The 13,320-nt window shown below is 34.0% G+C and overlaps 1 protein-coding gene across 1 annotated transcript; it reads left to right on the top strand.

Moving 5' to 3' along the window:
- Positions 1 to 998: 998 nt before the first annotated feature.
- LOC127841301 (MICOS complex subunit MIC27-like) lies at positions 999 to 11,631 on the top strand. Its single transcript, XM_052370028.1, has 7 exons — positions 999 to 1,096; positions 4,616 to 4,729; positions 6,457 to 6,579; positions 7,578 to 7,632; positions 8,626 to 8,724; positions 10,553 to 10,688; positions 11,058 to 11,631. The coding sequence occupies exons 1-7, from the start codon at positions 1,088 to 1,090 to the stop codon at positions 11,083 to 11,085; spliced, it is 564 nt and encodes a 187-aa protein (XP_052225988.1). The 5' UTR covers positions 999 to 1,087; the 3' UTR covers positions 11,086 to 11,631.
- Positions 11,632 to 13,320: the final 1,689 nt, after the last annotated feature.

Raw genomic sequence — 13,320 nt, 5'->3', positions numbered from 1 at the left:
AGTTCGTGCCACGGATATTTCTGCTTCTGCTTCTGCTTGGTACGGTGAAGGGCCAGTTACGGCATAGTACACCGGGGAGTGCGCCTAGTCGAAATGAAGGGCAGACTTAAAGCCCTCAACTGTCTCTGCGAGGACCACTCTACTGTCCAGGTGATTCCACTCTATGATGGTTTTCACGAAGAATAAGTTTTTGTATTGATTACTGTTTGAGTTTTTCCCCACAAAACCTCTATCGTTATTTATCACTTGTTTATCTATTATATTTGATGTAACACAGTCACTTTATTGTTTTGCCTTTATTTGCCTTTTAACCCTTGCTGGTTTCAAGTAGTCGGTTGCTGGTATAGCTGGCACCAGCCCCTCGGTAGAGCATCACTAGACGGTTGATTTTACGCCGTTCTTGTAGAGGTGGTAATTCTAGTTGCGTTTACATGTTGGTAACGCTGCCTGCCGTTCTTGATTTGTAGTCTCCAGTTATGGAGCGGGCAGCTTGTTTTTGCAAGCGAGTTAATTTGTCACGATATTTGTGTAGGAAGGGATTGGACGTAAAGTCGTTCTTTCTTCATTATTTTTCATAATCGTCTCATGTAGGGCTGTACTATCTAAAAAAATATCATAGTTGACTCGAAGGCATGTTTTACACTTTAAACTATTGTTCGGGTTTTATCTTTCGAGATAATGGTAGGGCATAAATATGTGTTCACGACCGAATCCCTGCAATATGCTTAACTTGGAGACTAAAGTAAAGCCTTGCACTGAAAACGGTTACATTCCACTAAGAAACGGCCGAAAAAAAAATGTTGCAAAAACAGTCGATTTTGATTCGTGTCAAGTTTTTTCTTGGTTTGAACATGACCTATTTTTTTATTGCATAAATCGATTCCGCTTAGAATGGCCTTTAAGAAAAGGTATGGTTATGGGGGTCTCTATGTGCAAAATGTTGCATTTATTTTCGCTCAAAGTTGTCGCTTTTACATTGAATTATATAGGGAAACTATTTAGTATATTCTGACCTACTAACATGATAAAGCTTCTGTAAGACCGTGACTTTTGACATTCGCGAAGATCGTCAGAAAATTAACGAAGTATGCCAATTGTAAGTAGAATTTGACTATTTTGCATTGTCTTACGATTTTTTAGTGTAATATCAATACACTTTTGCGGTTTGATTCATATATCAATGTATTTATCGTGTAAAGCAAACAATTGTAAAATGTGATATACAATTCGGACACAAACGGATCGGACACATATGTTGTCGGCGAAACGGCATTATGGGAATACATAGAAAGTAACTAACTATATAACTGAGCTATTTTTCAATTGAGTATTACTTGCAAGTGTTTTAAATGTTGATTTTATTGTTTAAAAAACGTATAAAAAACAATGATGCAACTAGAGTTGCAATCATCCAACCTCCACTACAGCTTGAGTACTACTTACCTTATGAGAAGTATTTATGCATTAATTATCAATGCATTCAATATTAGCTAGATGCAAGTAATGTCAAACAAGTATTTATGCAACTTGCAGTCAATCTTTAAAACAACAATCACAACAGACACTGGTTAACTTCATTACAATGTATTCACATCACTGAAAAGCAAGGCCGATTATATATAATTTCAATTATAACCAGAAAGATCATATTTTTATATGGTTGCAACAACATTTAATGAATTTGCCAACAAAACTGTAACATTTGAAATAGCTTAAAGTAACCTGAATACTAAAAAACCCGAATATTTTGTAAAATAAAGTTAACCCTGTACCAAGAACATTTCAATTTATTTACTCAACTCCTAAAAGATTGCCACGCTAGATGTGGTCTGGTAACATACATTAAACAAGATACAAAATGCTCTTTTCAACAAATTTTTGCGTGACAATATATATTCAAAACATGTTTATGTACCAAGTTAGTGATTGTGTTTCGTATGAATTGATATTGTTGTGGGAAATTAAAATGGAATAAATTGGGCAACAAGAAAATAAAAACGAGCATTTTGTATCTCGTTTAATATTTTTTACCATAACACATCTAACGTTGAAATTTTGGCTATTGCTATAAGGAAAACTGATTTTTTATGTGTTAACTTTTTTATGTATGAAATCTTTTGAGGTTTATGTCTTTCAAATAATGAAAAAACAATGGAAAAGGATTTTATGAAAAATATGCATGTCCTTGGGTAAGAATCCAACACCTCTACAGTGTTTATTTTTTCATTCAAAATCTGACCGGACCCATTCCCAATGGAAAAAAGTATATATTTTTCCCAAATGTGAGCTAAACATTCCCAATGGAAGGTTTAATTTTTTTTTTTTTTTTTTTAGATCTCAATAGTTTGTTGATCTCCCATCCATATAAGATCAACCTTAGTAAATATAATATTGGATACACTTGTATTCTCAGTTTTTAAGCATTTGTTGTTCGCAAAACAACAACAAAATTAATTTCCCAATTTTAGTAAAAGCACCGCAAATTTTTCCCAATCAAAAGGGACCCGGCCCCATTCCCAAAATGGTAAAAAAAATCACTGCTCTAGAAGCAAAGGTTTTTGGCAACCACTACACCACGCAGGCTTTTGAATTTAAACGCGGCGATTGTTTTGCCCAATTGGGAAAAGTACTGGTATCAGCCAAATTGGGAAAAATTTGCACGAAAAAACCTGAAATTTGTTTTTTTTTGCTCACAAATACTTTACAATTGATAACTAAGCAGAGCTCCAGATAAGGGTCGTATTTTCGTAATTACGAATTATTTTCAAGTCCGTTACGTATTTATTTAAAAATCTTGTCGTACCGTTAAGAATTACAAAATCAAGTTACGAATATTATTTTTACATCGGTTCGTATCGATTTTTATTGAGTTTTTTCGCGTATTAAAGATCTTTGCGGTGCTTATAGAGAATGGTTATCGGGTTTGTTTAACAAAGCGCTTTTTTTCCAATAAAAGCGGCATATACAGTCTATCTGTCAAAAAGCAATGGCGGCGCCCAGAGAGCGTCCTAAAAAAATGCAAAGTGTCCAAAAACACGCTTTTAACATATTGTACGCAAAGTGAGCCGAAGTTAAATGTTTAGAAAGACATTATAGAAAATATCTTATACGATGTTGTATGTTCAGTTGCCGACACAGTCGGAAAAGCTAAACAAAAACGTGACACGACGGGTCCAAACTTAAACACAAAAAAAACATTGAACGAGTGCAAGGGACAAGTCCCGTGGCTAATCGTTGAAAAGATTGAAGGGGAGACCCGTTTTAAATGTGAAATATGTAAAAATTCATCTAAGGCATGCAATCTAAACACAGTTTGGGCATATGAAGGTATTGGAAAAATAAAACTGTATAATACTGAAAAGACACTGTTGAACTCGTATAAATAAAGTTGCTAGTATGTTTATTTTGATTTTTTTTGCATGAAAATAACATTTATTTTTAGGTCATTCAGAACAAATAAGAATTATTTTCCAAAACTTAGTAGTAACGTTAAGAATAAAATTTCAGAGTTAAGAATTCTTTTTGAAAATCTGGTAGTAATTTAAGAATTTCACAAAACCTTATCTGGAGCTCTGACTAAGTGTTGTCAATATTATATATACTTAGGTTCAAGCCAAATAGCTGCATAGGGACACTAGCTAAATGTTGCATTTATTTAAAAAAAAGTTTTTGGGAAACCTTCAGTTAGGATTTTTTTACAGCATTTGGTTAAGTGCTGTTTTCTGGTATTTTATAAAGAAGGAAAAAATCGCTGCTTGTTGATACATGTGTACATGGTTTTGCTACATTATTGATAAAAAGTGTTCAAACACTTTATTATCAGGTCACTGTCGGTCCAGCCTTATTTAATTCCTTATTTAATCTCAGACTCATAAAATGTAACTGGTAGGTAGAAAGATGAATTTTAAGCTATTTTCTGTTGTTGTTTTTTGTCCGCAAAATTTAGTTTTTTTATTAACCAGTAGATGAGAAGCTGTCAAACTAATCAAAGCAAATAATCAGTGCAAAATTATGTATTCATCATAAATATGATTAATTTGCAGTCTAGTTGAATTGACCTTACATATATTTTTGGAATTTTACTCGTCATGGTACCATTCCCAAAGAAATGAAGAAAAGCCCTGATCTTAAATATGTGATAGAATGTTGTTGTTTAAGGAACTTCGTGTTTAATAGTACATGTTCATGTCACACAAGATCTGAAAATATACAAAGCAACATTTAAAGTTATAGAAACAAGGGCCTAGTGTCACAAACAAACTTAACTCACTAGACTCAACTTGTAATTTTCTCTCAATTTCTGAGTCAGAGAAGCAAAATGTGCATATTCTTACAGCCTAGAGTTGATATCGATTGTGAGCTGACATACCGTTTTTTTTCAACTGTTTTGGGAATAGGGCAGAGTCCCTTTAGATTGGGGAAAAATCACGTTGTTTTTACTTAAATTTGGATATTAGTGTTTTTGTTGTTTAAGTACTTAAAGATTTAGAATAAAAGTGATACAAATAATATTACATTTACTATGGTTTTACTTTTTTCCATTGGGAATGGGTTCTCCTACCAGACCCAAATTTAAATTAAAAAAACACACTGCTAAGTATAATGTATCTTGCAGCTGACTGCAGGCAGGGTAGGGGCAGTCACAGCTGTCGTCGTCCCATCAGCTGTTCTGTACGCATCCTACACGCAGCAAGTGCCTACCACTGGAAAAATGGTGAAAATATCAGAGGTATGCACTATGCAACATGGGTATTACCTATTTATTATGAGTCGTACTCTGGCAAAATGTTGCTTAATACATATGCATAAAGTGTCATCCCAGATTTGCTTGTGCTGTCTGCAAAGGCTAATAAGTGACAACACTTTGTGCAACACTTTCTGCTTTAACTGGATTTTTGTTAAGCAATCACTTGTATTTAACGAACAAAATCTCCATTAAAGCGGATATAGTTGTCCTTGATTAGCCCTCTGGACTGCACAGGCTAATCTGGGATGACACTTTTCTCAGTGCATTAATGCCCTTTTCTCCCAGAGTGGGGCTTTATATGTTTAAATAGGTTTTTATGTCCCCAGAACATAGGTTCTGGGGACATATTAAAATCGCACCGTCAGTTACTTAGTTAGTCCGTCCGTCCGGATTAGTGTCCGCTCAATAAGTCAAGCAATTGTCATCAGATCTTCACAAAACTTTATGAAAATGTGTAAGGCAATAACTTCTAGGTCAAGTTCAATAATCGGCCAAATTGACCTAGACACTCTTGAGTTACGGCCCTTGAATCATCGTAAAATAATTTTTTTCTTGTTTCCGCTCAATAACTCTTGCCAATGTCATAAGATCTTCACTATACTTCATGAAAATGTGTAAGGCAATAACATCTAGGTCAAGTTCAATAATTGGCCAAATTGACGAAGACATTCTTGAGTTACGGCCCTTGAATCATCAAACAATTGCGTGTTTTCTCATTTCCGCTCAATAACTCAAGCATATGTCATAGGATCTTTGCCATACTTCATGAAAATGTGCAAGGCAATTAAACCTAAGTTAAGTTCAATAATGAGCCAAATTTACGCAGACACTTCTGAGTTATGGCTCTTGAATGATAAAAAAAATTGCGTTTCCGCTCTATTACTCTAGTAATTGTCATCTGTCACCAAACATCATGATGTAACCTTTATATTTAGTATGCATCTTTATTAAGACAGGGCCTTTCTATACGCACACAAATCTTGACACCTGTGGCCATGACATTGAAGTTAGGGTCGGCATTAAGGTTTCAAAAATTTGTTCTGATATTTAGCTGGTTTACATAACTATCAAAGCGTTTTTTGGGGGCATATGTCATCCAATGGAGACAGCTCTTGTTTAGAGCTGTATTTGAACATTTGTATCTTTCCCTAAGACTATAACGAAGTGAACATATGATGAAATGAAACTTGATGAAACTTTTTAAAATATTGGTAATTAGTTTTAGTTGTTCTTATATCTTTATTTACTCTCCTACAAATTACTTGTTGTTTTTTGTATTATTTAATTTTGGTTCTAAGGGCATTATTTCTTTGTTTGTTTCTTTTCAATATAAGCACTACACATGTATTTTTATTGTGTGTGTTTCTTTCTAGATAGATTTGTATGACAATAAAAGTCAGTTACTTGCTTGTGACATTGTTTTGTTTTCTTGTATTGTTTGTTATATAGATATTGTTGATGATCAATATTTTATTAATTCACAGGAGTGAATTATAAAGAAAACAAGTGTGCTCTTTCCAATTTTATTGATATGATTCACTTGGTTGCTTAAGTAAGACTGGTGCTATTTGCAATCAATAATAATTCAGCAGGCCACAAGACAGCCTTTCTATTCTCCGAAACAACAACTTCTAAAATTGATTTTTAAGCATTTTTTTGTTCACTTTCTGATTGGTTGAAGTTATTCTCAATTGTAACATGTTTTTCAGTTACCAATATACCAAGTGCCCAAGCCAGCATCGGTTCAACTGGTACCAGAGGAGATTGGCATCTTGCGCAGTGGTATTTCCTCTGTAAGAACAGCTGTATGGGGCTGGCTGGATTCACAGAAGGTAATGATTAAATATGATTTGCTGTCTGAGAAAACAGGGTTAAATGCATGCGTGGAAAGTGTTGTCCGATATTAGCCTGCGCAGTCAGATATTAGCCTGTGCAGTCAGATATTAGCCTGTGCAGTCATGCGTGGAAAGTGTTGTCCGATATTAGCCTGCGCAGTCAGATATTAGCCTGTGCAGTCATGCGATGAAAGTCTTGTCCAATATTAGCCTGTGCAGTCATGCGTGGAAAGTGCTGTCCGATATTAGCCTGCACAGTCAGATATTAGCCTGTGCAGTCAGATATTAGCCTGTGCAGTCATGCGTTAAAAGTCTTGTCCGATATTAGCTTGTGCAGTCATGCGTGGAAAGTGTTGTCCGATATTAGCCTCTGCAGTCAGATATTAGCCTGTGCAGTCATGCGTTGAAAGTCTTGTCCGATATTAGCCTGTGCAGTCATGCGTGGAAAGTGTTGTCTGATATTAGCCTCTGCAGTCAGATATTAGCCTGTGCAGTCAGCTCAGGCTTATCATGGACGACATTTTCTACTTTTATGGAATGTTTTATATAAAGGAACTCTTTTCTGAACAAAAAGCCATTCTAGGCAGAAAGTGTACTCCCTGGGACAACACTTTACTCACAAGCATTAAGCCCCTTTTATAGAGAGCGGCTCATCATGATAATTAAGATATGAAAATAAACAAAGTTAAACTGCCTGACATATACGTGTAGTTGATATTAACCCTAGAACATTTAACCCGTCTCAAACATTTACCCTAGTCTTGTTAACTGCTCTGCCCCATTGTTAACTTCTCTGCCCCATTTCAGAAGATCCCTGTACTTTTTATCTCGTGGAAGCCGTTATTATTATTTTTTTAATGTAAAAATATGAAACCCGCTAACAGTGTATGATTGGCTTAAAATTATGCTAGTAGTTTGATTATGCATCTTGTGTGCCATAAAAGCGAAAGGAGAGAAAATGAATTTCTATTCATCGTTTTTTTTTTATGTTTCAGGAAACCACAGACAAGATTAAGGAGAAAATGGATATTGGAAAGGCACACACTGAATGTAAAAATGCCAATGTTATGGCCCAGTCTTTACGATAATTATATACATGTATATATTAGCCTAGCTCTAGGAAAATAGCATTTAATGCATGTGCTTAGGCTAATCTGATACAACACTTTACGCTTAAACTCATTTTAAAAGCGGGAATTGTCTTCCCTGATGAGCCTCAGAATCAACAGGCAAATCTGGGAGGACACTTTGTGCACATTCATAAAGCCCCATTATTCCAGAATTATCCCAAAACGAGGTGCATATATTTAAGTTAAAGGGGCATAAGTCATGATAATCGAACGTCATAGAAACTTTTTCCTTGGGAAGAAAGTTTTATGTTAATTATACCTCGCATGACTTTCCCCGTTTTAAATTTTCATATACCAATTGCTGCATAATTTGAACATATCGTGGCGTTTGAATGTGATTTTTTCCGATTTGGCTATACTTTTTTTTATACCCCTTGCTTGGGGCTAAAAAAGTAACACGAGTTTTCTGACAATTCCGTTGAAGCGAATAATAGATAGCCCCTTAGTTAAACATATGTAAAAAATCAATGTTGATAACTCTTTTTTTCTTATAAAAAATACTAATGTTTTTTTTCAATACATGGTTGTTCCAGATGATAAAACAAATATCCTAGACATGTATTAATGTATAGTAAATATTGCTCCCCTCTTCCTTGGTAGTAATCACTCTTCTTTGGGGGCAATATTTACTATACCTTCAAATGCCTATGGTATTGTTTATATTCTACGTAAAGTGCCTTTAAGAATGTAATATATGTTGAACAGCATGCTTGGTAGTAACATTGGCATTATAAAGACATCCTGGTTGAAAAGCAAATGCCAAGAGATTCAAAAAGACAGATTTTAGAAGAAAAAAATCTGGCATTGTTATTAAAAAACAAGTTTCTTAACAAGCATTTAAGGAAAACATTTAAGTTTTTTATTACTAGTAACATTTAATACCCATGTTAATGAAACTGGTTCATATTTCCAGACACAATATCCAAAGTAAAGGGAGATGACGGTGTGAACGTCCCAAAGATATCGGTCGTAGCAGCCTCAGGTCTGGCAGGATTCCTTCTGGGATACAGAAGTAAGTAACAGTGGAGTGATGTCTCTTTTGTAAGTAACATTGGAGTGATGTCCCTTTTGTAAGAAACATAAGAGTTATGTCCCTTTTGTAAGTAACATTAGAGTTATGTCCCTTTTGTAAGTAACATTGGAGTGATTTCCAATTTGCAACCAAAAAAGAGTTCTGACTGCATCCTTTCAAATTATAAAATATTTTAAGTAAGTCAAAAATGATGTTGCATCCTGAACAAGGCTGATGGAATTGATATCTTTGACATTAATGACTTTATGCAAATAAAAATTGGCAAATGATGAACATTCAAAATATTACCTTTAGAGTGCTTTTTCACTGTTTGGGGATGGACCCCTTAAGATTGTTAAACATTTTGGTCTTGTGTACTTGAATTAAGAAATTTAGTAGTATTTTTGCTTACAAATGCTATCAAATTAAGAATAAATGTTTTAAGCATACTTTTTTTTTTAAGTTTCAGTTCATAAGAGTTGACTTTGACTTTATGATTTGCCCGGGTCCGTATTCACCAAACAATTCTTAGACTAACGTCTAAGAATAAAGAAAATTCTTTAAATTAAAATATTCAATAATTTCTTTAATTTTGAGTCAAACTTTGCAGTTAACATTTCTATCTATATTATTATTCATATAGAACATTGTGTTAATGACATAATCACCAGTGGAGGCCTGTGTATTTTCAAACACTGAACACATTTTTCTTGGTTCTAAGTCTATTCTTTATTCTTAAGTCTAAGAATCTGTTGGTGAATACGGGCCCTGGTATAAAAATCATTTTGGTCATCATTCCATTAGGAAATGTAGGCAGTAATTAGTTAAAAATATATACTTTTTGTAAGTTGAAAAATGGCCAAATGTTGCCCCAAAACTTAAACAAAAAATAACATTGCTTAAACACGTTTAAGACACCAATATTTAAAATGGTTGTATTACACAAGGGAAACAATTGATAAACGTATAAATAATAGTGTATTACATGCAAAGTGTAAACATGCTTTGTTGCATTAGAAACAAATCATTAAGAATTCACTGCTTTTCTTAAACTTGTCAAATACATTTTTTACCCTTTTTTGCACAAATGTGATAATGTAATTTTGCAATAATTATATCTATCTTTCTAAAGTTCGATGGATAGACTTTTGTGAATGCAATGAATAGCATTTAAACAAAAACAATTAAATGCAATATGCCTCCAGTAAATGTAAATTAGGATATAAATTTCTCATTTTCAGGCAGTGTAGTATTTGAAGAAACATGGAAATTCCAAGCAAACAATTTTCTGTGTACATGCTTTTTTCAGAGATGGTTACTTGTAGGTTTTTAACCTTTTATAACTACTACCTGCAACAAGTCTCCTGTACTGAATGAGTGCTTTAGCTAAGATTTTTGATGAGCAGGATGCTCTTATGTTAACCCTTTGCATGCTGGGAAATTTGTCGTCTGCTAGAATGTCGTCTGCTGAATTTCTAAAATTAGCATTATCTTCAATTTTTTTCAAAGAATACTATTACATAGAATAGCAAACAGATTTGATCCTGATGAGACGCCACATTCTGTGGCGTCTTATCTTGATCCAAACTGTTTGCAAAGGCCTTCAAAATTCAGTTCCAGCACTGAAAGAGTTAAAAGGGCACCTAACCGCACTTTATTACATCATCCATGGGGCATATTTTTAATTAAGCATGAATTATATAAATTTTGCTAAAATATTTGATTTACATGGGCATAGGTGGGGGTCCAATTTAGCAGGATGCTGCATCCTTTTGTTAAGGACCAACTGGATAACTGAATTGACATAATTTTCGGATTTTGGTTCCAGGCAGTGTAGTGAAGAAACTAGGTATCAGTACGTTTGCAATTCTTACTGCAGCTGCATTGTGCTATCCCAACGAGACAGTGGATTTAACGAAAGAGATTTTCAATGAAGTCAAGACTTCCATCACAGGTGCCACGGGGTGAGTGATGATGGCCAGTACAGGGCTAGTATTCTCCAACCAATTCTTAGACTCAAGTATAAAAATAAAGCAGTGTTCTCTATAAACATTTTAGCAATCAGTTAGATTTTCAAAGTAGCCAGTGACTAAGCACTAAAATAAGGGTTTTTGAGCCGTTTTGAATTAATATTTTTTGGGGGAAAGAAGCTGGTGCTTCTGGAGAACACAGCAAAAAGAATATTTTTGAACATATTTCTGGAATATAAATGAATAAATTGTTTCACAAGACACAACATAATAATTATAATCATGTATATAAAACAATCATACCATATTTCGTGGATTAGAAGACCAGCTTCTATAAATTTCTGTATTCTCTTTCTGTTTAAGGTCCAGTGAAAAGAAGGATGAATCGTAGCAGAAAGAGCATATTGGGATCGACCATTTAAGTAGACCGGGACAATGTGTTTATTTTTTATCATTCTATGACAGATCACAATGCTTCAATATCTTTCGAAGGGTTGTGGATTAGTATCAGACCAGACAAACTGAAACATGTCTTAGCAACAACATGCCTGTGTAACATTTTTTTTTCATTCACAAGACAAAAATAGACACAATTCAACTCAAAAGGGAGATAATAGCCTTTCTATGAGCCTCTGGTTTGCATATATCATAATTTTTTGGCTATCTATTGCTGTAACTTGATTCAACCTACAGAATGTAAAAAATTTAAAAGGTAAAATTTTAACATGTTAGTGCTTCAGTTGTATGCGATTGTCAGATAGTGTAATGTGCTATATGAATGTTGATGTTAGATTTGTGATAAATATTGTCAGACCATTTACAAAGATATGGACTTTCGAAAATGAATGAAAAAAGTGCAAATCATGATTTTGTCCATTTTTATTCTAAAATAATGTCCAACATTCATAAAACTTTGTAAAATAAAATTGTAATTTTTTGTAATTGTCATTTTATGTTTAATATAGTAACAACAATAACAACAACTTATCGAACAACTAAAACCATACTAACATGATACAACAACTATGAAATGGGACTTTGGTTAGAAGGACTACAATTTGTATTGATTCTAATACCACTTATAGCGTTTCTGACACTGTTTGAATGAAATATTGAAATTTACATTCACATTTACTGGTATGTAAGAACAAGTGAAATATACTGGCAATAGATAATGATAACAATGGGCCATCATACTTATAATCAGATCTGGTAAAAAGCAGATGCAAAGTTTGGAGATGAAGCCTTAGAAACTTAAAAATCTTGTAAGAAAGGAGCTGAATTTTAAAGGCCTTTGCAAACAGTTTGGATCCAGATGAGACGCCACAGAACGTGGCGTCTCATCAGGATCCAAACTGTTTGCTATTCTGATAGTATTCTTTGAAAAAAATCGAAGAAAATGCTAATTTTAGAAATTCAGCAGACGACATTTTAGCAGAAGACAAATTACCCAGCATGCAAAGGGTTAAATTAAATATAGCTTTCTAAGGGTCTACAAATGCGGAAAATAAGTATCTGAGTGGTAAAGGGTTAATTATTAATTAATTACAATTCAATTCCCCACAATGTACATTTAATTAAATATACCCCGTTGAGCAATGTGGCAAAATGTTAACCATGCAATCAGAGACAAAACTCTTGTAAAAAGGTTGCTTTTATTAAATCACCAAGTTTCAAAAGACAAAAACATGGGATATTGAAACTGAATATACCCAGACTAACTTTAAATATAGATGCATAAATAGAATTCAATTCATATCAACACAATCATGACATTTTAGCACAAGGATAAACCCAGTAGTATTGAAACAGTGACTGATTATGCAGACTAATTCATAGCCCTTTACCACTTAGATACGCATATTTTCGTGTATTTAGTCGCGTAGAAAGTTCAATTTAATTAAGACCTTTCTGACCAGATTCCAGTTTTAAAAGCTTATTTTCAACCCTTAGATACTGATGAGCAACAAACAGCACAAAACCTGAACAGACTGCAAGTTACTCGCAGACTGTTTGGTTTTATGATGTTTGCACATGGCCATTTTCACTTTGCCTCTGAGAGCGAAAGGGATAGAGAATATCAGGTTACTTCCCTGTTGTGTAATATATCAGTTGAGGCTTATAATAAAAGATCAGAGAGGCTTGCTGACTGTTGATTGATTCATGCACAGCCTTATATACTACACAGAGATAGTGCATTAACCTGTTTTTATGCCCCCGGATCGAATGATCGGGGGTATATTGTTTTTGGCCTGTCTGTCATTGTATGTGTCTTTAATTGTATGTGTCACAAAACTTTAACCTTGGTCATAACTTTTGCAATTTTTATGATAGCAACTTGATATTTGGCATGCATGTGTATCTCATAGAGCTGCACATTTTGAGTGGTGAAAGGTCAAGGTCATTCTTCAAGGTAAAAAAAATAAAATCAAAGCGGCGCATTAGGAGGCATTGTGTTTCTGACAAACGCATCTCATGTTCTATTTATCATACCTCTACGTCCACATTTAAAAAAGAAAGAATGAAATATAATCACTAGAACGCTGAATTTTTAACAGGAATGAATATGATGTTTGATATTGGAATTGTAAATTCATTCACTGACATTATGAGAATTGCGCTAAAA

The sequence above is a fragment of the Dreissena polymorpha genome, chromosome 8, assembly GCF_020536995.1.
Source record: "Dreissena polymorpha isolate Duluth1 chromosome 8, UMN_Dpol_1.0, whole genome shotgun sequence".
Taxonomy (NCBI): Eukaryota; Metazoa; Mollusca; class Bivalvia; order Myida; family Dreissenidae; genus Dreissena; species Dreissena polymorpha.
Note: the sequence above shows the minus strand (reverse complement) of the source record. Positions and strands in the feature narration are given on the sequence as shown.

Coding starts and splice junctions, on each gene's coding strand:
- LOC127841301 (XM_052370028.1), top strand. Junction 6,580..7,577: donor GCTGGCTGGATTCACAGAAG/GTAATGATTAAA, acceptor TTTATGTTTCAG/GAAACCACAGACAAGATTAA. Junction 8,725..10,552: donor ATTCCTTCTGGGATACAGAA/GTAAGTAACAGT, acceptor TTTTGGTTCCAG/GCAGTGTAGTGAAGAAACTA.